This window comes from Narcine bancroftii, chromosome 5 (assembly GCF_036971445.1).
Source record: "Narcine bancroftii isolate sNarBan1 chromosome 5, sNarBan1.hap1, whole genome shotgun sequence".
In the NCBI taxonomy this organism is placed as follows: Eukaryota; Metazoa; Chordata; class Chondrichthyes; order Torpediniformes; family Narcinidae; genus Narcine; species Narcine bancroftii.
Genome location: NC_091473.1, coordinates 207,764,274 through 207,791,497, shown reverse-complemented (window position 1 = coordinate 207,791,497; position 27,224 = coordinate 207,764,274). Strand labels below are relative to the sequence as shown.

Sequence of the window (27,224 nt, the reverse complement as noted above, 5' to 3'; positions counted from 1 at the left end):
AGTTCAAGGCTTCTGGCTCAGGGAGGGACCAGCTCAGTTTATAGTCAAGTAAGCTGATTGACAGCTGGCCAGGTGGAGTCAGCCCCCAGGAGGTCTATTCAGGTCAGCCAGCTGATTGACAGCCAGCCAGGTGGCCTGGGGGTATGCATGTGGAACGATGCCGGGTGATATTTACAAATTTAGACATCGGAGTCTCTGGAACCGTGGTTCCTGGTCAAAAGTTGGCGAGCATGTGGATGTTGCCGGAGGCTGGCTGGGTTGAGCGTAACCGTGGCAGGCGTCTGTGTGGGCAGCGTGGTGTCTATTTGCACATCTGTCAACAGGGGGTGGCGAGGTAGGTGTGGTCCAACTGGAGTGGGGTTCGCTGGAGGGGGGGAGGGAGTGGTTTGGCTCCTAGATAGGCCAAGACTACCCAGAGTGGTGTGCTTGGGTCAGGTAATCATGATGTCATGATGCTGGGGGGGGGGGGGGTTTGGGGCCCCCGCTGGTGCCAGATCCCTGGTCAAGATGGTGTCCTCATGGCCAATGGGGTACCTGATATAGGCGTAAGTGTAGTTGATGTGGATGAGGAGCACCTGCTCGAGCACCGGTCGCAGAGATGTGAGCCTAGCTGGGAATGAGATTCCAGTCACTGATTTCCTGGGGAATGAGAAAAGGAGCTCGTGAGGGGTCTGTGCACAAGAGCGACCTAATGCCATGGAGGGCCTCTTGCCAGTAATCAATAGAGCAGCCTTTGGACCACAGGGCCAGGAGGACTGCCTTACAGATCACCCCGTTGTGACGCTTCACCCTCGGGTTATAACTAGTTGTATGACGAGTCACAATTTCTCACGATACTAGATGCTGGCGTAGCTCCTCACTCATGAAGCCAGACCCCTGATTAGCGTAGATGAATGTCGGGTGTCAGAACATTGTGATTAGCTACGTCAGAGCCCTGATAATGGTGGCTGTAGAGGTGTCAGGGCAAGGGATGGCAAAGGGAAAACAGGAGTATTCGTCTACGACCGCAAAGAAGTAGACACTGTTGTTCGTGGAAGGGGGCCCTTGAAGTCGAGGCTCAGCCATTCGAAGGGCTGAGTGGCCTTGATGACGTGGGCCTGTGGCAGGCAGAATCAGTGCCGTTTGCACTTTGCACAGACCCCGCATGACTCAGTCATGGTCTAGACCTCTTGTGTGGTGAAGGGGAGGTTCTGGGACGATGAAATGGTACAGGCACGTGACACCCGGGTGACAAAGGGTATCGTGCAGCGCCTACAGTTGGTCAGATTGTACCACGGTGGAGGTCCGGGGCAGAGCGTTGGGGAGTCGGTGAACTTTACTGATCTGTATTGGATGTCGTAGCTGAGCGTGGCCAGCTCGACTCTCCAGCGCAATATCTTATAATTTTTGATCTTGCCCTTATGGGTGGTACTGAACATGAAAGTTACTGCGCGCTGGTCGGTGAGGAAAGGTGAACCTCCTGCCTGCCAGGTAGTAGCACCAGTGGCGGACTGCTTCCACTTCTTTTCAATGGCGGAGTGTCTGAGCTCAGAACCACGGAGGGTCCTGCCGAAAAAAGCTACAGTCGCCCCCGACTTGGTTAAGGGTAGCTGCGTGAGGGCAACATCAGAGGCGTCGCATTCCACCTGGAATGGGGTGTCCTCATCCACAACATGCATCGTGGCATCAGCGATGTCCTGCCTGATTTGGACAAATGCTTCTTGTGACTCGGGGGGTGCGGTGAGGAAAAGTGATGGCTTGGGTCAGTGGGGATCCACTAGGAGTAATAGAAGAAAAGTCCAAAGCACCTGTGGAGGGCCTTGAGTGTGTGGGGAAGGGGCACTTCCATTAGTGGGCACATGCATTCTGGATCAGGACTGACGACACCATGTTCCATGATGTATCCTAGGATGACGAGGCGGGTGGTGCTGAACACGCACTTCTCTTTGTTGTAAATGAAGTTAAGCTCCTCGGCCGTCCGGAGAAATCTCTCCAGATTGTCAACGTGGTCCTGGTGGTCGTGGCTGCAGATGGCGACATAGTCCAAGTACGGGATGGTCTCTCTGAGGTTGTGCCGGTCTACCGTGAGGTCCATCTCCTGCTGGAAAACAGAGACCCCAAACGGCACCCAACAGAACAGCTCAAGGCCCCCATCTGCCTCAATGGCAGTGTATGGCTTATCCCATGTATGGATAGGGAGCTGGTGGTAGGCTGACTTTAGGTCAATTGTCAATAAACCAAAGAGCGGGCTATCTCGATGACCATGTCGGCTATTCAGGGTAGGGGGTAGGCGTCTAGTTGGGTGTACCGGTTTATGGTCTGGCTATAATCGATGACCATCCTCAGTTTGCTATCCTCTTTTACAACTAGGACTTGGGCTCTCCATGGGCTGGTGCTTGCAATCTGACATAAGGTAGTTGAACAGAATGGGAGGGGTTACTTGTAACTTGGAGAGGCCGTAGGTGGATTGGGGGCAGTCGCACGGGGTGCATGCTGTTGACTGTGAGCCGGGGGGGGGGGGGGGGGCATTCGAAGTCCAGCCCAAAGAGGACTGGGGCACAGAGCTGGGGTGGGGTGGGGTGGGAGCCTGAAACCTTGGTAAGTTCCCCTCCCCCCCCCCTGCAACCCAACTGTCAAATCCACTGAGCAGTGCCTGAAGGCTGTGAGAGAGTGGTCCTGGACTGCGATAGAAAAGTTGGTGGGCTAGATTTGGAGCTTTAGTGTCCGGGCCACATTCGGGTGCACGATGCTCTCAGTCCTTCCGCTATCGGATAGGCATTTTGTTATCTTCCCATTGACAGCGATCTCCATCATTGCTCCTCGATGGATAAGGTGAGTAGCGGCCAGCGGCTTCTTTCTGGGCATGGGGTGCGGATGCTGCTCAATCGGGTGTGCGCCCATGTTGACCACATCGTCCCGACACACGTGGCGTCAACGTGGAAAGGCGATAGGACCAGCTGTGAAGTTGGAGGTGACGTCACCTGAACGAGCGGAAGTGACATCTTCGATGAGGCTCAAGTCGTGCAGAAGAAGATGGCGGCGCCGGGGGTGAGCGCACGGCAGCAGTGCCAGTCGGTGGGTGGGCCAGAAGTGACGTCAGCGGTGTGGGCGGAAGTGGCAGGGTGAGTGATGGCGTTGCCCGGTCCTCACACGTGGCGATGTTCGGGAGGGCCGCTGCGCTCCCGACGGGCCTGGAAAGGCACACTTGGGCGAAGTGACGTTTCTTCCCGCATGGAGAGCAGTACGAGTTCCTTGCTGGGCAGCCTTTGTGGAATCACCTGTCTGACCCACACTAGAACCCGGCAGCAGCGATAGTCTCCTCCAGGTAAAGCCCTTCAGCGACAGCGGTCGTCTGCATCTGCCAGACCGGAGGTTGGGGGAGTTGGGCATAGAAGGCCTAAGCATGATGAGCTGCAGCCTCCAGGGAGCGGACTACCCCAATTGTCCTGGCAAGTGAGGCGATGTTTTCATCCAACAGCTTCTGTTGGGCGCTCCTCGAGCGCAGCCCTCGCACACAGGTGTCCTGGATCAGTCGTTCCCCTTCCCCTTCTGTCACCCCGTCTCGGCCAGGTACGTGTGAGCTATCACCCACAGGGCCCCCAGTTAGGCATCGGCCTTCTCACCTGGCTGCTAAGACCTGATGCTGAGCAGATACCGGCCGTAGACACATTTGTCTGGGGCTTGTACACTATCTCCAGGACAGCCATCGCAGGTTCGTTGTCTGCACAGTCCTTGATGGCCTGGAAAGTTCGTAGGCTCTGCTTGGTGTGGAGCATCATGAGCCATTTCTGGTTTGTGGGTGAGTTAGGAAGATCGCCTCATTCGCATGCCTCCAGATCTCGAAGCGTGCCTGGTGTTGAGGGTCGATCTCTTGGCTCCCGATCGTCAACTTCTCCATGGTCACTCTTTAAAAGTTTTATTGGAATACATTGTGGAGCACTGAGGCAGCGGCAAGAAAGTACAAAACTCTAAAGACTGGACAACAGGTTTTATTCCAGCAAAAGTCTGAACATCATGCCTTGGTGGCGCCCCGTGTGACTGGCTTAGGAGGGTCCAGCTCTGGTCTATATTCGGGTTGGCTAATTGACAGCCAGCCAGGTGGAGTCAGCCCCCTTAGGTGGTCTTCCTGCAGGTACAGAGATCACCCCCTGCAGTAGGCTAGTGGTCGTATCACCACAACTCAACCTTGTATTGGCAAATGAGCTCGGCCAGGTGATCAGAGTTCCAATGGGATAACATTTTGGGAAGCGTGATCAGTCTTCTTAACGTTCAAAGCAGTTATGGGCAAAGGAAAGCTTGGAGCTTGACGAAGGACTGAGCACAAATGATTAGTTATGTTTAGCTTCTTGTAGATCTGCAACGGGTCAGGCCTTCTGAATCAGTCTGCCATTATGGTGCAGTCATAAACGTGGCGTTGGTTACTCAATTCTTACTTGGAGGCTTCAGGTTCAGACTCTGACACCATGTTTGTTGATGCATCGAATAACCATACTGCAAAAGTGGCAACCTCTGATGAATGTTTTACAGTTAAATTCAACAATACAATGGATAACAAGCCCCTGGAAATGGCATCCGCCACCAACCTTTTTTAACTAGCGCAGGTGCAGACGGCCAATACTGAGTAAATATTTGGGAAATGGAAGTCTCCCATAAAAACAACCCTGTAATTTCTGCAACATTCCAAGTTCTCCCTGCTTCTCTGTTCCGCAGGATCTTGGGGACCATTTGAGAACCTATAGACTACTCCCAGAACACTGATTCCTCCCTTTCTCTTTCTGACTTCCACTCACACTGACTCAGGAGACACTCCTTCTCCAGAGCCCTCCCTTTCCATAGCCGTGATGCTATCCCTGACCTGTTTTCCTATCTACCACCCACCCCTACTCTTACCTTCCATCCTATCCCTTGCGTCATCTAAATCTCTGTAACAGCCAAAACATCACATGCTCTAATCCATGCTCTAAATAAATTGGTTTCCTTTATTCCTAATATTCCTGTGGTGCGACCACTGTATTGTTTATATTTTATGGCCCACCTCTGAACCTGTGATTCCTCCCTCCTGGAAATCTCTATAAAGGCTGATCTGCCCAAACTCCTCCCTCAGAACCTGCCTTGGAACCGGGCTAGAAACATGTGAGGTGTGTTGATGTCTTAAGGTAATTAAGGCATATTAATCCTAACGATAGCGCTACAACTCCCTGGACACATTTGAAACACTCCAACTGACGACATTTCTGCTCCTCCCCTGCCTGTCCTTCCTCACAAACCCACAGTACATTTCATCATCCTTTCCATCTGGCCCCAATTCAGATTATGGGGCAATAAATCACAGGAACAAACGATGGGTGAACATGACCTTGGACCAGGTCTTGGTGGAGAAGACCTGCCCCATGTGTAAACAAGCCTCAGGGAATTGATCCACAGCCATTTATACAAATGAAAACAAATTCTCCATCCACTTTCCATGGAAACAAGTCAACACCACCATGCAACAATCGAAGGTAATAGAAGGTGAAACAGTCATTAAATTACATAACAATGAATTAATTACATTGCAATTTTGATCAGAAATCAATCCCAATATAGTGAGATTTACCTAATAAATTTAAATATACACACAGCACGGTTACAGGCCCTTCCAGCGCATGAGCCCATACACTCCATTTGCATCCCATCAACCCTTTAGAAGGGAGACAGGTCACCAGAGCACCCAGAGGAAACCCTTGCAGACATAGGGAGAATGTACAGGCTCCTTACAGACAGTACTGGATTTGAACCTGGGCTGCTGGTGCCATAACAGAGTTGGACTTAATGCTACACTGACTGTGCCAACCCAACACAGGAGTCAACATAGTGATGGATCAGTCACAATGGTATAAAAATGTATGCCACTTATTTCTTCATTCATGAGATGTGGAGGGGGGGGCGTGGCAAGATGGCGTAGAGTCTAGATGTGTAATCTCGACCTCTCTGGCCAGACTTTTAAGTTCCCGTTTTTTAACCCTTTGTTTTCAAGTTTAAACTTTTAAAATTTTAGTTTAAAGTATCAGGGAACTATTATGGCCACTAATGGTAAAAAGATTAAACCTCAAGTCCAGAAGAAATTACATTTTCGAAGTGCTGAAGATTTGGGGCCAAGACGACTTGATACAGCCCCAGGTTTAATCTCTTCAGTGTCTAAACCTCAAAGACTGCCTGTGGGAGCTGAAAAAAAATGTCTATTATTCACCAAGTGAAGGATGGTGCTGGAATTACCTGTTCTCTGGAAGAAGGTGTGTGTTCCCAAGAAGTGGATCCCGATTTTGAAAGCCTTTCGATTTCAACAGAGGGAGCACACAGGAAGACGACTCCATTGTTGGAAATGCATCAGGAAGCATTTCAACCTGAAGAAATCACTTACCTTCGTGATTTCATGTAAAAACAACGAGATGTGGGGGGAGACCAGCGGCGACCCCCTGAGGAAGTCGGGGTGCCATCACTGGGAGTCCAGACCCACAGTAAAACTTTTAAAATGCCTTCTGTTGAGTTGCAGCAGGAGCTGCAGTTACCCTGTTCTGCCACTATGTCAGAGAGAGCAGGGCTGAGCTTTTCTGATCTATAGTGTATGTACCGAAATGCAGTTATTCAGCCTTAAATGAATGAGATGGTTCAAATGAATGCTAGTATAAGTTTAGAATTGAATACAGTTAAAGCACATGTGGATGCATCTTATGAAGAAATAAAAAAAATTCAGACTGCTATTTCAGACTGTAAACAACAAGTGGCTTCTAACACAGAAAAAGTATTGAAGATTGAAAAATCAGTCATAGAATTGGGAGAACACGAGAAGGAATTAGAGAGGAAAATAGACTACTTGGAGAATCAAAGCAGAAGGAATAATGTGAAAATTGTTGGTTTGCCAGAAGGTATAGAAGGACAAGATCCTCTTCGTTTCTTTAAAGACTGGATCCCGCAAGTATTAGGGCAAGAATTTTTTTCTGGAGGATTGGCACTGGAAAGAGCCCATAGAGCTCCAAGAAGAACACCCTCAGCTGGTCAACCACCGAGACCGGTAATAATTCGATGTTTGAATTATTTGGACAGAGAAGCAATACTTCGACTAGCAGTGCAAAATGCGAGACAACAACAAACTCCGTTATTGATTCAGAATAGCAGAGTTTTTTTCTTTCCTGATTTGAGTCAAGAGGCCATTCAACGTCGACGTCGATTTAATCCAGTTAAAGAAGTTTTGTGGCGTAATAGTTATAAGTCTACTTTTTGCTACCCTGCAGTGTTGAAGGTGTTTTATGGAGACTATCAATTTCGGTTTTTTGAGAATGATCGTGAAGCAATGATTTTTGCTGATTCATTTGCCAGATATAAAAGGACAAAGACGTAGTGCACTATGATCTCCTAAAGAAAAATCTGGTTGTTCTGGAAATGGAAGAAATGGCAGAAATGGGAAAAACAGGAATGTAAAGAGTCCAGCTTCTTCTGAAATGGGATCTTCGAAATTGGAATTTCTTGAATGAAAAGAAGAATTTTCTTTTTCTTACTCTATTTTTTTGTTATTATGATATTTTGATGTTATACATTGTTTGGCTGGGGAGGGAGAGATTTGCTCTAAGTTCTTTACTAGTCATCAGCCACTGGTGGGTAACCCACACCCAATTTTTGTTTAGGGGATTACTACCTTTTTTTTGTGAGGGGGGGTTCTTTTTTTTCTTTATTTTTTTATTCTCATTTCAGTTAATTATTAATTTGTGATTATTTTTCTATTTGAGGGCCTATATGCGTTGATTTGAGTTTTTATATAAAGATATTATTGGTATTTAGTAATAATAGTAGATATGTCAAAGTTGAGGTTTGCTACTTTTAATGTTCGAGGATTAAACAGTACGATTAAGCGTAAGTGAGTCTTGGCGTATATTAAAATGAAAATTGATATTGCTTTTTTACAAGAAACACATTTGAATCTGAAGGAAAGTATGAAATTAAAGAGGGACTGGGTTGGGCATGTATATTCTTCTTCATTTAATTCTAGGGCTAAAGGTGTAGCAATTTTGATACATAAAAATTTATCTTTTGAATTACAATCAATGGAGGAAAAGGCAGGATGTTCTCTTAAATTGAATTGTAAGATTTTTAGTGAATTTTGGACTTAATATATATACCCCAATTGCAGATGATGAAATATTTATTTCAGATGCATTTTTATTTTTGGGTCAGGCTAACGATAATATTTTAGTTGGTGGTGATTTTGATTGTGTTTTGGAACCTTTATTAGATAAATCTCCGAAGAAAGTTAAGAAATCCAAGATGACAATTCAGGTCCAAGCGTTGATGAAAGATCTTAATTTAGTAGATATTTGGAGACGTCTTAATCCGACAGAGAAATATTTCTCCTTTTATTCATCGAGACATGAATCGTTTTCAAGGATTGACTTCTTTTTAGTATCGGCACACTTACAAGAGAAAATACAACAAGCGGAATATAAAAGTAGGGTGATTTCAGATCATTCTTTGTTATATTTTACATATGCAACTTCTGAGAAAATTCAAGTGGCCTATCGTTGGAGGTTTAATACGATGGTAAAAATATGGAATTTATTGATTTTTAAAAAAAATCAAATTAATTTTTTTTGAAAGAAAATTTAATTCTGTTCAAAGCAAGTTTGTATTATGGGATGCTATGAAAGCCTATTTGAGAGGACAAATAATTAGTTATACTTCTAAAATAAAAAAGAATCGATTAAATCAGAGTTTTGAATTAGAGAAACAGGACAGATAGGGGATTCTGTGGACGCAGCAAGGAGAACCGGATGGTGGTTTGCCTCCCTCGTGCCAGGGTCCGGGATGTTGCTGCTCGTGTCCCGGATATCCTAAAGTGGGAGGGACAGGAGCCAGAGGTCGTGGTACATGTAGGCACCAATGACATAGGGAGGAATTGAGAAGAGGTCCTAAAAAGTGAGTACAGGCAGTTAGGTAGGGAGTTAAAAAGAAGGACCGCAAAGGGGGTAATCTCTGGATTACTCCCTTTGCCACGTGACAGTGAGAATAGAAATAGAATGAGGTGGAGGATTAACACGTGGCTGAAGGGGTGGAGTAAGGGGCAGGGTTTCAAGTTTCTGGATCACTGGGACCTTTTTTGGGGAAGATGTGACCTGTACAGTAAGGACGGGTTACACTTAAATCCCAGGGGGACCAGAATCCTGGCAGGGGTATTTGCTAAGGCTACTCAGGATCCTTTAAACTAGAATGGTTGAGGGGAGGGAGCAAAATAGTACAGAGCAGTAAGGAGAAGGTTAGAATGCAAACAAAGAAAGTTTGTAGTAAGTATTTGAATATGGATGGGCAGGTGATAGAGAAAGGAAATGCTCTGGAAGAAGATGAAGGGCAATTGGCAGGAAAAGGAAATAATGTTATTAAAGATGAGGGAAAACAGGGATTAAGAATTGGGAAATCTCTGAAATTCATATATTTTAATGCCAGGAGTATTGTAAAAAAGGTGGATGAGCTGAAGGTGTGGATTGATACTTGGAAGTATAATGTGGAAGCGATTAGTGAGACATGGTTGCAGGAGGGATGCGATTGGCAGATGAATATCCCTGGGTTTCGTTGCTTTAGGTGTGATAGAGTCGGAGGGACAAGAGGAGATGGTGTTGCATTACTTGTCAGGGAGAATATTACAGCGGTGCTTAGGCAGGATAGATTAGAGGGCTCGTCCACGGCGGCTATTTGGGTGGAACTGAGGAGTGGGAAAGGAGAGGTTACACTTGTAGGGGTGTATTATAGACCACCCGGAGGGGACCAAGACCTAGAGGAGCAAATCTGTAGGGAGATAGTGGATATTTGTGATAAGCACAGGGTTGTAATTATGGGAGATTTTAATTTTCCACATATAGATTGGGAAACACATTCTGTGAAAGGGCTGGATGGGTTAGAGTTTGTGAAATGTGTGCAAGATAGTTTTTTACAACAATATGTTGTAGGAGCAGTGTTAGATCTACTGTTGGCAAATGGGATGGGTCAAGTGACGGAGGTTAGTGTTGGCGAGCACTTCGGGTCCAGTGATTATAATGCCATCAGCTTCAATGTCATTATGGAAAGAGATAAGTCAGGGCCAAGGGTTGAGGTTTTTGATTGGGGAAAAGCTAGATTTGAGGAGATGCGAAAGGACTTGCAGGGTGTGCATTGGGACAATTTGTTTTATAGGCAGGATGTAGTAGAGAGATGGAAGTCTTTTAAAGATCAGACTTTGAGAGTGCAAAAGCTTTATGTTCCTGTTAGGTTAAAAGGAGGGGCAAAAGGTTTGAGAGAGCCGTGGTTTTCAAGGAATATTGGAAACTTGGTTCGAAGAAAAAGGGAGGCGTACATTAGGTATTAGAAGCATGGAATTAAGGAGATGTTTGAAAAATACATTGAATGTAAGAGGAATCTTAAGAGAGGAATTAGGAAAGCTAAAAGAAGGTACGAGGAGACTAAAGCAAGCAGGGTGAAAATTAATCCAAAAGGATTCTGGTAAAAGGAAAGCGAGAGACAAAATTGGTCCCTTAGAGAATTAGAGGGGAAAACTGTGTGTGGAGACCAGAGAAATGGGGGAGATATTGAACAGTTTCTTTTCTTCGGTATTCACCAAGGAGAAGGATATTGGGATATGTGAGATAAAAAAAAGCAAATTGGGTAAATATGGAGAATATAGAGATTACGGAAGATGTAGTGTTAGGGCTTTTGAGGAATATAAAGGTGGATAAGTCTCCGGGACCAGACGGGATCTTCCCCAGGACATTGAGAGAAGTAAAGGAGGAAATAGCAGAGGCTCTGACGGTAATTTTCCAAATGTCATTAGAGATGGGGATAGCGCCGGAGGATTGGCGTATTGCGCATGTGGTTCCGTTATTTAAAAAGGGTTCAAGGAGGAAACCTGGCAATTATCGGCCTGTAACTTTGACGTCTGTGGTAGGTAAATTAATGGAGAAAGTTCTTAGAGATAGCACTCAACACGGATTTGTGAGCGGAAGGTCCTGTTTGACCAATCTGATTGAATTTTTTCAAGAGGTGACTAGGAATGTGGATGAGGGTAGCACGGTGGATGTTGTCTATATGGACTTCAGTAAGGCCTTCGATAAGGTACCACATGGAAGGTTAGTTAGGAAGGTGCAGTCTTTAGGTATAAATTTTGAGATAGTCAAATGAATTGAACATTGGCTGAAAGGGAGAGGCCAGAGAGTGGTAGTGGAAAATTGTCTGTCAGGTTGGAGGCCGGTGACCAGTGGTTTGCCTCAGGGATCTGTATTGGGCCCATTGTTGTTCGTTATATACATTAATGATCTAGATGATGGGGTGGTGAATTGGATTAGTAAATATGCAGACAATACTAAGATAGGTGGAAGAGTGGATAATGAAGAAGGTTTTCAAGGATTGCAGAGGGATTTGGGCTGCTTAGAAAAGTGGGCTGAAAAATGGGAGATGGAATTTAATGCTGATAAGTGTGAGGTGCTTCATTTTGGTAAGAAGAATCAGAACAGGACATACGTAGTAAATGGGAGAGCATTGATGAATACAGAAGAGCAGAAGGATTTAGGAGTAACGGTACATCGTTCCCTGAAGGTAGAAACTCATGTGAATAGGGAGGTGAAGAAGGCTTTTAGTATGCTGGCCTTTATCAATCATTGCATGGAATATAGGAGTTGGGAAGTGATGTTGAGATTGTATAAGGCGTTGGTGCGGCCTAATTTAGAGTTCTGTGTGCAGTTCTGGTCGCCTAATTATAGGAAGGATATAAACAGAGTGGAGAGAGTGCAGAGAAGATTTACCAGAATGTTACCTGGGTTTAAGCATCTAGAGTACAGGGAGAGATTGGGCAGATTAGGTCTTTATTCTTTGGAGCGTAGAAGGTTGAGAGGGGATTTGATAGAGGTATTTAAGATTATGAAAGGGATCTGAAAGTGGATGTGGATGTGGATAGGCTATTTCCGTTAAGAGTAGGAGAGATTGAAATGAGGACATGAGTTAAGAGTTAAGGGGCAGAGGTTTAGAGGTAACATGAGGGGGAACTTCTTTACTCAGAGAGTGGTGGCAGTGTGGAATGAGCTTCCGGGAGAAATAGTGGCGGCAGAGTCAATTTTATTATTTAAGAAAAAGCTGGACAGGTATATGGATGAGAAGAAGGTGGAGGATTATGGTCATTGTGCAGGTAGGTGGGACTAGAGAGGAGTGTTTGTTTCGGTGCGGACTAGAAGGGCCTAATGACCTGTTTCCGTGCTGTAATTGTTATGTTATGTTATATAGATTGATGAGTTAGAAAAGGAATTCCAGAAAGATGCTACAGAAGATGAGAAAATAGAATTATCTTGATTGAAATTGGAATATAATACTTTGCAATCTTATCAATTTGAATAGACTAAACAACGGTATTATGAATGGGGAGAGAAAGCACATAAGGTATTGGCGTGGCAATTAAAGAAAGAACAGATTTCGAGGACTATTAATGCTGTTAGACGGAATTCTCTTATTACATAAACTTTGTGAGATTAATGATGAATTTTGTTCATTTCATAAAAAGTTATATACATCTGAAGGATAACAAGAAACTGGATCGATTGATCTTTTTTTTTATCTCAGTTGAATTTACCGATATTAGAGGATGCAGATATACAGGAGTTAGAAGAACCATTTACTGATTCGGAAATTAAAATGTCTATGCTGGAAATGCTGAATGGTAAATCGCCTGGTGATGATGGGTTTTCGGTTGAATTTTATAAAATTTTTTATGATGATTTATCTACAGTGTTTGGGGGTGTATTACGTCAAGTTGGAGAACATTATGAACTACCTGAGTCTTGTTCTAGTGCTTTAATTACAGTAATCCCAAAAAAAGATAGAGAACCTTTGAAAGTAGACAAATTAGACAAATTTTGTTGTGAAATGTAGATTATAAAATAATAGCTAAAATATTAGCGAATAGATTGGCTAAATTTTTACCTAAGTTGATTCATATGGATCAAACAGGTTTTATAAAGAATAGATATGCTTCAGATAATATTTTGCGCGTGATTAGTTTGATTAATAGATTTTGACAATCTTCAGATCACCCGATGGTGATATCTCTAGATGCAGAAAAAGCATTTGATAGAGTTGAATGGAATTTTTTGTTTAGAGTTTTGGAGAAATTTAAGTTTGGTCCTTTCTTTATTGGTTGGTTCAGGGGTCTATATAGTAAACTGGTAGCTAGAGTATTGACGAATGGTTTGATTTTGGAACCCTTTAAGTTAACTCGATCAATTCGTCAAGGTTGTCCTTTATCACCAACTTTGTTTGGATTAGTGATTGAAGCTTTGGCACAGCTGATAAGATAAAATACACAGATACAAGGTATGAAAGTTTTAGACGAGGAGTATAAAATTAATTTATTTGCTGATGATGTGTTGGTGTATTTAATAAACCCAGCTCAGTCACTTTTGCACTTGAAGGAGTGTTTAATACAATATGGATGTCTTTCTGGATATAAAGTTAATTGGGAAAAAAGTGAAATATTACCAGTAAGTGAAGGAGATTATTCAGTTTATAAGAATATTATTAATTTGAAATGGACTGATCAAATTAAATATTTGGGTATAATCTTGAATGTTAATTATCAATCTTTATATAAATTAAATTATGTTCCGTTAATGAAAAAAATTAAACCTGATTTGATTAAATGGAAAGATTTACCTATTAATTTAATGGGTAGGATAAATACAATTAAGATGAATATTTTTCCGCGTATACAATATTTGTTTCAATCTATTCCGTATTTACTTGATAATATTTTTTTTCGAGACTTGAATAAAATGGTGAGGGAGTTTTTATGGAGAGGTAAATTTTCGAGAGTTGTTTTGAATAAATTATCTTGGAAATATGAGTTAGGGGGATTACATTTACCACATTTTCAAAATTATTATGAAGCAGCCCAACTTAAATTTATTAGTTCATTGATGGATTTGGTATGGCCTCCTAGATGGGCCAAAATTGAGATGGCAAATATTTCTGAATTTGAAATACATCAATTTTTGTTTAGATGGAATATAAATTTGTTCCAATAATATAATGTGCCTATACTAAAACATTTAATGAAGTTATGGATAAAGAAAAATAAAATGACAGGCTCCAGGGGTAAATTATCGGCTTTGACTCTGTTGTATAATAATCAACTTATTTCTTTTTCAATACATAATCAAAGTTTATTGCATTGGAGATTTAAAGGTGTGAAAAATTTGGGAGATTGTTTTAAAGAGGGTAAATTTTTATCTTTTAATCAGATGAGGGAAAGTTTTGGTATTGATAAGAACTCTTTGTTTCTCTATTATCAAATTCAATCTTTGGTAAAATGTATGTTTGGTAGAGATATGATTTTACCTGAAATGACTAAATTTGAGACTTTTATGAAGAAACCAGAGAAGGGTTATATTTCATCTAGCTATCAAATATTACAGGATGGTATAGATAAAAAGGGTCGGGATAGATCTAAAAGTAAATGGGATGCGGATACTGGTTTTATTTTTTCCGAAGATGATTGGTTAGATATCTGGTATGATAGTGTAACTAGATTGATAAATGCACGTTATGCAATGATTAACTATAATTTTTTACATCAATTATACTTAACACCTGAAAAATTTAAAAAGTATGGTTTTCATGAATCAGATTTGTGTTTTAGATGTGGTGATACGGTTGGAACTTTTTTTCATGCTGTTTGGTCATGTATACATAGACAATCTGTTTGGAAGAAAATTCAATCATTTTTAGAATATCTGTATAAGATTAAAATAGTTTTAGATCCAACAGTATTTTTATTGGGTAGTTTGCAACCTCTGAAAGGCTTGGGATTAGATAAGTTTCAGCTTGCTTTTGTATATTTAGCTTTATCTGTAGCGAAAAAATGTATTGCTAGTACGTAGAAAGGTACAATAGACAATAGGAGCTGGAGTAGGCCATTTGGCCTGTCAAATTTTAGATCATGGCTGATCATTACCATCAGTACCCCTTTCCAGCCTTATCCCCATAACCCTTAACTCCGTTACCCACAAGAGTCTTATCTAACTCTCTTTTGAACATAGTCAGCGAATCCGCCTCTACCACCCTCTGTGGCAGAGCATTCCACAGATTCACACTTCTCTGGGTAAAAAAATGCTTTCTCATCTCCGTCCTAAAGGGCCTACCCTGTATTCTTAAACTATGCCCTCTAGTCCTCGTCTCCCCCATCATTGGGAACACGTAATCAGACTTCACCTTGTCTATCCCCCTGATGATTTTGTATACCTCAATCATGTCCCCCCTCATCCTTCTAAACTCCAATGGATACAAGTCCAGTTTTTCTAGCCTTGCTGCATATGTCAACCCTGCCATCCCTGGAACTAACCTTGTAAATCTGCGCTGCACACCCTCTATACCTAGTATGTCCTTCCTCAAGTTTGGAGACCAGAACTAATATGATTGATATTAATAGATGGCATAATGAGATGAAATATTGTTTAATGATGGAAAAAATTACGTATGTTTCGCGTGATAATTATAATTTTTAATTAATAAGTGGTTGTTATATTCAGAATTTCTACATTTCAATTTACGTTGATTGGATCTTAATATGTATATTTAATTTTTCTTTAATATTTTTTATTTTTTCTTTCTTTATGGCTCTCCTAAGGAGAGTTGGCTGAAGTTGGGGGGGGTCTTTTCTTTTTTTTTATATATATAAAAAATAACGTTCATGTTTATGGTTAATTGTTGTATATGTCATATATTATTTGTTTTTTGAATGAATAAATAAAGTTTTTTTTTAATTCATGAGATGTGGAGAAGTCCAGTATTTGCTCCCTGTGGTGATATGTAATTGCACCACTAGGTCACAAGGGGTCATCCTTTGTATATAAAGCAGTCCAGAGCTACATTCTCGCCTTCCAGGTTTGTCTTGCAGAGACAAGACCTCTTAGTGTACATATTAGTTTATTAAAGCTGTCTTATACTCACACTGCTGTTGTGGTTATTGTCAGTCCAATCGCATCCCGAACTGCTCTTGAACTGGGTGACTCACTGGGCCATTTCACAGCCTGGAGTCATGTACAGACCAGACCAGGTATAGTCAGCAGGTAATCTTCACCAAAGCATGTCAGTGTCAGATTTAAAATCCAACCTATTTCTCAAAGTCAAAACCACTGACGCAGGCAGTTCATTCCACACATTTAATGAAATGACTTTTGACCTCCCAGCAAGTTTGATGTCAACTTGCATGTCCAGATCATCAAGCTGGCTTCTGAATGACATCCAGTAAATTCAAAATTATGTCGGTGTATCCCTAGCTGAACAACACCACACAGAGAACAGCAACAATATAGTCACGTGTTCACATACTGCACTGTGGACCCACCCTGCACACACTCTCCTTCATTCAACCCACTTCCTTGTGTTCCCTCTTTCTTTCTCCTTTTCCATACAGTCTGCTTTCCACTTCATAACACACCTCCTTTTTGGATACGATTCCATTTCTTCTTTCCTGGTTGAAAATAGATCTCATCCAAATGTCCTCCCCCTCTCGGTCTCTCTCTCTTCCACCTGCGACACTTGACAACTTCCATCTTTCAAAGCAGCACGGTGTCAGCAGTCAATAATCAACGTCTGTCACTGAGCAACCACCCTCACAATTCAGCCATCTACAAACCCAGGAAGTGAAAACAAGGAAGGTCCATACCAGTCCACTGACCTCTACTCCTCATGGTCCCAAAGGCAGGAAAATTGGTGGAGAAGGCAGAGAGGGCACAGCAGCAAGCAGGGCTGGAGGACTGCCCAGGTGAATAGAGAGGAAAGGAGGTGGAGAGCTAAGGGAAGGAAGACAGAGGGAAGGGGAGGGAGAGAGAGAGGAGAGTAGGTTAGCAGAAACCTTGCAGAAGCAGAAAGTCGATGTTAATGCTATCCAGATGGAAAGTGGCCAGGTGGAAAATGAGATGTTGTTCCTCCAATTTACAGGTAATATGGTGGGATAATACATGAGAGCATGGACAGACATGCAAGTATGGGAGTGGGACGCAGAACTGAAATGGTTGGCCACAGGGAGGCCCCTGTCATTGATGCAGACAGAGCAAAGGTTGTCAGCGAAGCAGTCTCCCTGTAGAGAAGGCCACAAAGAGAGCATCGAATGGAGTAAATCTCTCCTGCGAATACAGAAGTAGTGTTGTTTTAATTGTAAGGCCCACTTTAGGCTCCGAACTGTGGTGAGGGAGGAGGTGTGGACACCTGTGGCATCTCCTGCAGCCACAGGGGAAGATGACGAGGGGGTGATTGGTAGGGAGGAGTAAGTGGAGGATGGAGTCACGAAGGGAGCAATCCCTATAGAATGCAGAGAAGGGAAGATCTAGCTAGGCCCTCTGCAGAATTGGTTTAGGGAACCCCCTCCTAATGGTCCCAGTGGATTTCATTCCAGCTGCACAGGAGCAGCAGGAATATCCCACCAGAACTCACACACTGAAGGGAGAAGGTCGGTACATTGGTGCCTGTCCCAGCCACCCAGCATGGGTTTATGACTTCATACATTCCACCTGAACTCAAGGACTGCCTTTCTGTATTCTTGTGCCAGGATGTACACAGGTCACTGTTGTAACGTCCATATGAAGGTCCATTCCAGGTGAAACAGAATGAAGACTCAACGTTTGTAATAGACATTGGCGCAGGCAATAAATTGTTTTGGGAGATCACCTTAAGCCGGCACATGTGGACCTACATCAGCCAGTACAGGTGACATGCCGCTGGTGCAAGGGGCGTTCGCCAATTGATTCTAACCATACAGGTGAGACTATGGTGTCACCTCCAAACAATGGGGCGGGGGGAGGATTATGTGGCAAACCACACTATTACATTATCAAACTGGAATTCGTAGTTGCGGGTCCCCGCAGGATCAGGAATATCCAGTGGCTGGGGGGCACAAAGAACTCTGGGCGATGTGTGATTGTAATAGCACGCCAATGGTAATTATTTAGACTCCTGCCAAAATTCCATTAAACAGTTCTGTTGGTTCGGCTCACAGACAACTTCTGTTGTGCTTTATTCACTGCACCACTCACAATACCCCCTTTTACAAATACCTGCTTAACGAAAATTCACTTGTATGAAGAAACCTGTGTTCACTTTTATGAAAGGACGAATGGATTTTGAATGGGCTTTTGCAAAAATAGCCATCAATGGTAGTGGAATGGGTCTTTGTTTTATGCCATTTTGGTTAATGAAAGATTCATAAGATTGCTCTAGTTTCATAAAGCAGGTTACACCCATATAGGTTTCCTTCTTCCTCTTACCGAGTTGCTTTGCCAGTGTTGTCAAGCACAGGTCCTTTTTTCTACCATCTTTTCCCTGTCTCAGTGCCACAAATCTATCCAGAACCCTGGGCAAGTGGTCCTGAAACCTTCTCCATGTAGCTTCTGTGCTTTCTCCTATGAACATCTTTTACCAGTTTACTCTCCCGACTTCCTGCCATATCACATTTTCCCTTCCCAATTATACATTTTCCCATTCTGTTTGCTTTTAGCCTTGTCCCTATATATCCCTCTCTCTTTCTCTCTTTCTCTCTCTCCCCCCGCCACCATTGTGTGCCTACGACACTTTGACAACTCCCTTCCATTTTTCACAGCAACCAACAAACAACATTTGTCACTGAGCAACCAGACTTCCTTCCCTCCCCCCCCCCCCCTCATAATTCAACCATCTATGAACCCAGGATATGGAACAAAGAAGGACCTCGCCAGGCCACTGGCCTCTGCTCCTCTTTAGAAGTGCCAGCTCTGAACATCTTTCCCTCTGAGCATTGGAGCTGCTAGTCCTCTGCTGTATTTTACACACTTCCCCACTCCTTATCCCACATGTGGAGCTAGGTGCAGGCTCCTTCTCAGTAATGAAGGGGGTTCCCTGCCATCTTGGACCACCAATTCAGCCTGTTTACTCGCGCGGTCACTCGGCCCGCTACACCATCACTATAAATTCAATTTCTGAAACATCATTTTCAGTAGGAAAATATTTAGTGGTAGGACTGTAGGAGCTTAATAGTTCAGATTTTATTTTATAAAATGTTTTGCTGTGACATTTATAAGATTTAAATATATACCGACATCCATGGTATCTTTTAAATTGTAGAATGGTACACACATCTGCCACTTCCACAGGCAACATGTTCCAAATACACAGCAAGAAATTTGTCCTTCAGGTAACTTTAAACTCTTTCTCCTCTTCCTGAAAATGATGTCCTCAAGTTTTAGACTTCCCTCCCCCAGTGAGACGACTGTGACTATTTACCTTTTCCAGCTCCTTGTGATTTGACAAACCTATTCCCCTTTCAGCCTCCAATATTCCAGTGAGAAAACCACCAGCCTATCAGTAGTTTTGTGGGTAAGCAGATCAGCAAACACTGGATCATTTTTGGGAACTAAGTGCAAAGGTTGAAACCTTGTGTTTTTGATTTGTAGTTAATTTTGTGCCTATCCCTTGAAGATATTATTGTTTGTAGTATTACTATAGTGGCTAATCCTGCCCGGATCGGGGCCGCCGCCGCCTACCCTTCGCCGGGGCCGGGGCCACTGCTGCTCTCCCTGTGCCCGGACTGGGGCCGCCGCCTCCAACTCTCTGCCCGTATCGGGGCCTCCACCTGCCTCACTGGACCGAGGCCGGGGCCGCCGTCTCCCCCTTGCTCCTGCCCGTATCGGGGCCGCCGCCGTCTACCCTTCGCCCGGACCGAGGCCGGGGCCGCTCCTGCCCGATCCGGGCAGGAGCAAGGGGCAGACAGCGGCCCCGGCCTCGGTCGAGTGGGGCAGGCGGAGGCCCCGATCCGGGCAGAGAGTGGGAGGTGGCGGCCCCAGTCCAGGCACAGCGTGAGCTGCGGCGGCCTCGGCCCCGGTCCGGGCAGTATGGACCGACCTAGGAGGGGAGGCAGGCCCCTCCAGCCCGGGTAAGAAACCTGCATAGGAGAAGGCCACTCCGATATAAAACCTACGACCCAAGGACCTCGCTGCCACGTCCCAGCTTGCTCGGCCACGGCACACGAACCATGGGTGTAAAGGGTGGGGCCAGTACTGCGCGCACTGCACTCCACCTAAAAGCTCCTTTGCGCAGGCCCGAGGACAAGTCCACGTCCTCCCCCTCCACGTCCTCCCCCTCCACGTCCTCCCCCTCAAAAGATGCTCACAAACTCAAGCTAGCATGCTGGAACATCAGAACCATGCTAGACAAGGCTGACATCTCCATCGGGCACACAAAACTCAAAACGGTCAACCAGTTTACCTATCTCGGCTGCACCATTTCATCAGATGCAAGGATCGACAATGAGAGAGACAACAGACTCGCCAAGGCAAATAGCGCCTTTGGAAGACTACACAAAAGAGTCTGGAAAAACAACCAACTGAAAAACCTCACAAAGATAAGCGTATACAGAGCCGTTGTCATACCCACACTCCTGTTCGGCTCCGAATCATGGGTCCTCTACCGGCACCACCTACGGCTCTTAGAACACTTCCACCAGCGTTGTCTCCGCTCCATCCTCAACATCCATTGGAGCGCTTTCATCCCTAACGTCGAAGTACTCGAGATGGCAGAGTTCGACAGCATCGAGTCCACGCTGCTGAAGATCCAGCTGCGCTGGATGGGTCACGTCTCCAGAATGGAGGACCATCGCCATCCCAAGATCGTGTTATATGGCGAGCTCTCCACTGGCCACCGTGACAGAGGTGCACCAAAGAAAAGGTACAAGGACTGCCTAAAGAAATCTCTTGGTGCCTGCCACATTGACCACCGCCAGTGGGCTGATAACGCCTCAAACCGTGCATCTTGGCGCCTCACAGTTTGGCGGGCAGCAACCTCCTTTGAAGAAGACCGCAGAGCCCACCTCACTGACAAAAGGCAAAGGAGGAAAAACCCAACACCCAACCCCAACCAACCAATTTTCCCCTGCAACCGCTGCAACCGTGTCTGCCTGTCCCGCATCGGACTTGTCAGCCACAAACGAGCCTGCAGCTGACGTGGACTTTTTACACCCTCCATAAATCTTCGTCCGCGAAGCCAAGCCAAAGAGAAAAAAAATAGTGGCTAATGATGTCATATGTCATAATATTCAGGGGGACAGAGAACTCATATTTCATTCTTTGAAGAATCCCGACAGACACATAAGCTCAAGATACTTGTCCTTGAATTAAATCTTAATTCATCTATTTTGTCTATTTCTTCTTTTAATGTTTAAAGTTGAATTTTGCCATATCATTATTACAATATATGCCTTGTTTACTCGTTGTTATGAAAATCTCAATGTAAAGTTATGCAAAATATTTATTCATTTTATCAACAACTTAAAGCTTCATCTACAAAGTTTGATTTATTGGATTAATAAAAGAGTAATTTGGAATATCATCGCTCACATTTTCTTGAAGATGACAAGTTTTGAAAGTGGGAAATATTAGAAATTGGGAAGTATCGTCTATATTTTATTCAAAGAAAAGTTATGTATGTGAACTTTGATTGGAAGAAAGGCGCATAAAATTTGTATGCAACAAGAATTTAAGCTTTAATGAGAAGTTTGTGAGAATATTCCCGAAGCCTCGTTTAGAACATATCTGTCTGACTGCAGACACCTGTAACCTTGAAGAGATAATAGCTGATGGACCACAGAATGTGGCAGGTAGACCAGAAGTATGTGTTCTAAAAAGAACTGAAACAAAAGTTTGTGTGCAGAACACAGAGACAATTCAGCCAGCGAAATCTTCTCAAAGGGACCACGTGAGATACAAATTTGTTTACAATTCTCAGGAACCAGGAGAAGACAGGCTGCAGTGTGAAGAATCCAAGATTGAGAAGCGGTCTCATCGGTCTAAAGACCTCAAGCAAACAGCTCCTCTCAGAACCGTTTGGTTGTGAGTTGAGCCAGCAAGGCAAACCAACAACGATTGGCAGGAGATTGGAACCAGCCACTATTGAAGAAGCTGCTTCAACTACCAAGGAAGAAGGCACTTCATGCCTCATGAGCTGACTTAAAAGTTAGTGGCACTGAAACTGGTGAATCAATGTTGCAAAGCCCTACTGGTGCTGTACCAAGCAAAATGCTGAAGACAGAGGCTCAATCAGTGATATCTGATAGTATTTCCAAGGTTATGAGCGTAGGAAGATCTTCAAAGGCATCTAGAAGAAGTACAGCTTTATATGCTTCAAGCATGTCAGCTATGCCTGCTAAGGCGCAAGCAGACTTGGCTACTATCTGTACACAACGCGAGTGGTTGGAGAAAAGATGTGCTTTAGAAGATATGGAAGCTGAAATGAAGAATCAGCAAGAAGAACAAAAAAGATTATTGAAGAGAGAAAAGAAAAGACTACATCTTGAGGAACAATATGCTATGAATTTGGCCAAAGTCAAAGCATTAGCTCAGGCTTCTGCAAGATCTATCACTCAAAGTGAAACACCCAAAGAGCTAGCACCTAACATTCCTGCATAGCATTGGGTACTGCAGCCACAAGAAACATGTATACTCGAGCAAGGAACCACGGGTGGCGCTGATAGTACTCGAATGTCAATGACCAACTAAGTGGAAAGAGCTCGTGACATTCAATCTTTTCCGAGCGCACAATATTTGAATGTTCCCGAAAGGAGAACATTTCAAAAAGGTTAAACTGTAGCTGACCACTACGAAGAAACACACACACACACACACACACACACACACAGCTGCTTTTAGGGTTTCCCACGAAGATCATGCGTCGGCAGTTGCGGCTAGGGGAGTTCAGCTGGCACGTTTTGGTGGCCACAGAGTGGATGCCTTTTTGGCACTTGAACGTACCAGCTGAGGGACTTGGTCACATCTACCCATGAAAGCCGGCTCCTCGGGACAGTGGTCTAGTCCCACCCACACTGCCTTGACATCATTGCAGCGCATCAGGCTGATGTGGAACACAACAGAATCAGGAGCATGGAGGACAGAAGGGAAAGTGGTGCAAGGTTAGGTTGGACTGACGGCACTGCAGTGGAGAAAAGGGTAGCACAAATGCCGTGGTGACAAACCTGGGATGGGACTGGCAACCATGGGGGGAATGTCCCCACTGGCTACGACGAGTGTCTCCACGGCCGGACTTTCAACCAGTCATGTCGGACGAAAGGTGTGCACATACATCAAGGAAGCAGCGGGCTGAATGCACCAGCCATTCTCCACACCCTCCTCCCCAAGTTACTCCATGCATTCACATCAATCTAGAAAGATACAAAGTTGTCACTAAACAGTTGAAAAGAGGTCACTTGGTTACCACTTTGAGTTCTCCACAGTTTAAGACCAAGGCACAGTTCTGTTGTTGCGACATGCTTTGTATGAGATTCCTTTCCTTCTGACTTCTGATTTATGTGACTTTGGGCTGGAAGCTGTTCCAGTATCAGTGGCTCTTATTTGCCCTCTGCAGGATTCCTTGGCCCCTTTCCCCGGAGCTGATGAGACACTCACTCTTACTGCAACCAGTGCAACTGTACAGTGTGTTTGCTTGCCTCATGAAGTGGGGTTTACATACGTCCACGCATAGACAATATCCATGGCAACCTTTGAGACGTTGGGGGGGGTGCCTGTTGAGGGTGTCTGTTGGTGGGGGGGGGGTATATGTCCAATCCTACAGGGCTATCTATGATAGATGGAGATACACTAGCTAAACCAATTAGAAGTCAACTTTGCTCAGTTTAACTCCACCTCCTGCCATTGAGATGGATAGTCCAGGCAAGTTTGTTTTGGTGAATGGTTACCAGTTCACTCAGCAGGTCAAGAGTGTCCTCCATGTAGCAAAGGGCAAAAATACACAACCGACATTTCGGGCTTGAGCCCTTCATCAAGGCATGCTTGAGGGAGAAGTGGAGAGAGCAGCAGTCAGTGCTGTGTAGTACCTGAAATCCCTACAGGGGCCAAACTGCAAGGCCTGGAATTGATACCTTGATGAAGGGCTCAAGCCCGCAGTTGATCATGCATTCCCGCCCCCGCCACGCAAAGGACACCGTTCGAACAGCTGAGCTTCCTCACCTTGGTGTCTTTACTTCCAAATAACAATTTCAAATTGATTAATCTGATATTATAAAGTACGATATCACTGCAGTATACAGGACAGAGTTGATGGCTGATGACATCACCGCGACATCATCAGCCCACCCTCTGGCAGCCCAGCTTCTTTCAGCTGCCACGGTGGATACTCCAAGCAAGATTTTAGACCTACTACAGAAGAGTTGGGTGAGTAGACCTCCTGGCCGGATACTCCTGTTTCAGATGGCCACAGGAGCACAATGTGCGGCTTTCCAGTCGGGTATTGTGGCCATTTGAAAGTGCCTAAAGAAAGACACACACTGTGTGGTAGGTTAAGCTCACTCCATTATTCGGGATGGAAAGGCCACTTTTGCTGATTGACTGAGTTCATCCATATGAATAACAATAGCAGGTGGGAACATCCATGCATATGAAGGCCCTTCGTACAAAGCCTGTTTCTGCTGAGTTAACTGGGCAGCTTGACCAACTCCATATTATGGCTGTTAGTCTGATGCTCCCCCAGCTTCGACCCCTGCTGGTTTAGACAATAGACAATAGGAGCTGGAGTAGGCCCTTCGGTTATCCTGGGAGTCGCTTTAGCGATCTCTGTCCACGTCTGCCCACCGCGCAATGTGCTGGCCCGATCTCTGCAATTGCAGGCCACCACAAAACCAAGCGAGTTGATCATACTCAACCATTTATGTCTCTTCATGTTGCAGAAGAACTAGCAACAAGTCAAGGATGCCATCACTTACAAATCAAGCTCCTACACCTATGGCACCAGTTCAAGTTCTGTTTGGTCCATTCACAAGACAACCATTCGCAAGTTATGGTGGACAAGACAAACTCATAGCAAAACAAAATGAAATTTCTGTTATGTTAGTGCAGCAACAGGTTCATATTTTTTAACTTTTTATTTTATTATAATTTTTTATTTTTCACTCTGTGAACCGTGTCAATCAAAATAAAAACAAACGTTTCTCATTAAATATACACAGTGGCATTTTCTCCCTTTTCCCCCCCTACCCTACCTCCCCCTTTCCCACCCCCTCCAAAACCAATAAATATTCAACATATACCATTAAACAATGTCATCACACAATGAAAAATAAACATGAAAAATGTGTCATCTACTTTTACCTACTGGATCAAGTCGTTTTGTCTTTTTATCATTTATGGGGTGGAGGTCCGAGGCAAGCACTCTCTGTTATGTTCCATGTATGGTTCCCAAATTTGTTCAAATAATGTGACTTTATTTTTTAAATGTTATTTTTTTCCAAAGGAATACATTATTCATTTCCATGTACCTTTGCTGTATTCTCAGGCTCTCTTCCATTTTCCAAGTTGACATTATACATTTTTTGGTTACTGCTAAGGCTGTCATAATAAATCTTTTTTGCGCTTTATCCAATTTGAGGCCTAATTCCTTACGTCTTATATTAAAATCCAGATCTCTGGATTTTTTGGTATGTTATTTTTGTGATTTTATTTATTATCCGATTTAGATCTTCCCAAAACATTTTCACTTTCTTACATGCCCAAATTGCATGTACTGTTGTTCCCATTTCCTTCTTACAGTGAAAACATCTATCTGATAATGTTGGATCCCATTCTTTTAACTTTTGAGGCGTGATATATAACCTGTGTAACAAATTATACTGTATCATGCATAACCTTGTGTTTATTATATTCTTCATACTTCCAGAACATAATTTTTCCCATGTTTCATTTTTTTATCTTTATGTTTAAATCCTTTTCCCCACTTTTGTTTAGGTTTATAGCTTATTTCATCCTTTTCCTTATCTTGCAGCTTAATGTACATGTTTGTTATAAATCTTTTAATTATCATTGTGTCTGTAATCATATATTCAAAGCTGCTTCCTTCCAGTAATCTCAGTCTGTTTCCCAGTTTACCCTTTCAATAAGCTTTCAGTTGATGATATGCAGACATTGAGTTATTCCACATTTGTACTTCAACTGTTCAAATGTTAATAAATTATTTCTCAAAAAACAATTTTCTATTCTTTTGATTCCTTTTCTCTCCCATTCTCTAAAGGAAAGGTTATCTATTGCAAAAGGGATTAGTGGGTTTTGTGTCAATACAATTTTGGTATTTGGTAAATCATTTTTTTCCTTTCTAAGTGGATCTTCTTCCATATATTAAGTAAATGATGCAATACTGGTGAGCTTTTATATTGCACCAGCTTTTCCTCCCACTCATAAAGTGTATGTTACGGTACCTGCTCCCCTATATTATTTAGTTCTATCTTATTCCAGTCTGGTTTTTCCCTTGTCTGGTAAAAATCTGATAAATACCTTAATTGTGCTGCTCTATAATACTTTTTAAAGTTTGGTAATTGTAAACAACCTTGATTGTATCTTTCTGTCAATTTATCTTAAGCTATCCTCGGTTTCCACTCTTTCCACAAAAATTTCCTTATTACTCTCTTTCGTTCATTAAAGAATTTCTCTATTAAGGGAATTGGCAACGATTGAAATAAGTATTGTATCCTTGGGAAGACATTCATTTTAATGCAATTTACCCTCCCTATCAACGTTAGTGGTAATTCTTTCCAATGTTCTAAGTCTTCCTGTCATTTCTTTATTAGTGGCTGATAATTTAGTTTGTACAGGTGGCTTAAGTTATTATCTAACCCAATACCTAGGTATTGGATTGCTTGTGTTTGCCATTTAAATGGTGAATCTTTTTTAAATTCTGTATAATCCGCGTTACTCATTGGCATCACTTCACGTTTATTTGCGTTGATCTTGTACCCCGATATTTCTCCATACTCCTTCAATTTCTTATGTAATTCTTTTATTGATATTTCTGGTTCTGTTAAGTATACTATGATGTCATCTGCAAAAAACTGATTTTTTACTCCTCCTTTATTTTATCCCTTTCATTTTATTTTCTGTTCTTATCAGTTCTGCCAATGGTTCTATTGCTGAAGCAAACAATGAGGGGGATAATGGACATACCTGTCTAGATGATCGACTTCATTTAAATTGGTTCGATACATATCCATTTACTGTTACCTTCACCAATGGTCCATTATATGATTTAATCCAATTAATATATTTTTCTGGTAGATTGAACCTCTGTAATACTTTAAATAAATAATTGCATTCTACTCTGTCAAAGGCTTTTTCTGCATCTAAATCAACAGCCACTGTTAGCTTCTTATTTCCTTGAACTGCATGAATTAGATTAATAAGTTTACA

General features: G+C 43.3%; 2 protein-coding genes across 14 annotated transcripts in view; one reads left to right on the top strand and one right to left on the bottom strand.

Moving 5' to 3' along the window:
• Window positions 1-27,224, bottom strand: part of LOC138764652 (uncharacterized) — a 230,124-nt gene that overhangs the window by 84,313 nt on the left and 118,587 nt on the right. The window lies entirely within an intron of this gene.
• LOC138764651 (uncharacterized) overlaps window positions 2,976-27,224 on the top strand; it is a 60,104-nt gene continuing 35,855 nt past the window's right edge. For 2 of the 9 annotated variants that reach the window (XR_011358239.1, XR_011358246.1), the window contains exon 1: window positions 3,003-3,304. Coding sequence is in view for 1 of the 9 variants with exons in the window: in XM_069940854.1 (XP_069796955.1) it covers window positions 9,269-10,345 (1,077 nt within the window). In the remaining 8 variants the exon portion in view is untranslated. Of the gene's footprint in view, window positions 3,305-7,335; window positions 15,720-24,718; window positions 26,323-27,224 lie in introns of those variants that run through there. The other 7 variants (XR_011358245.1, XM_069940854.1, XR_011358237.1 and 4 more) reach the window with 7 other exon arrangements.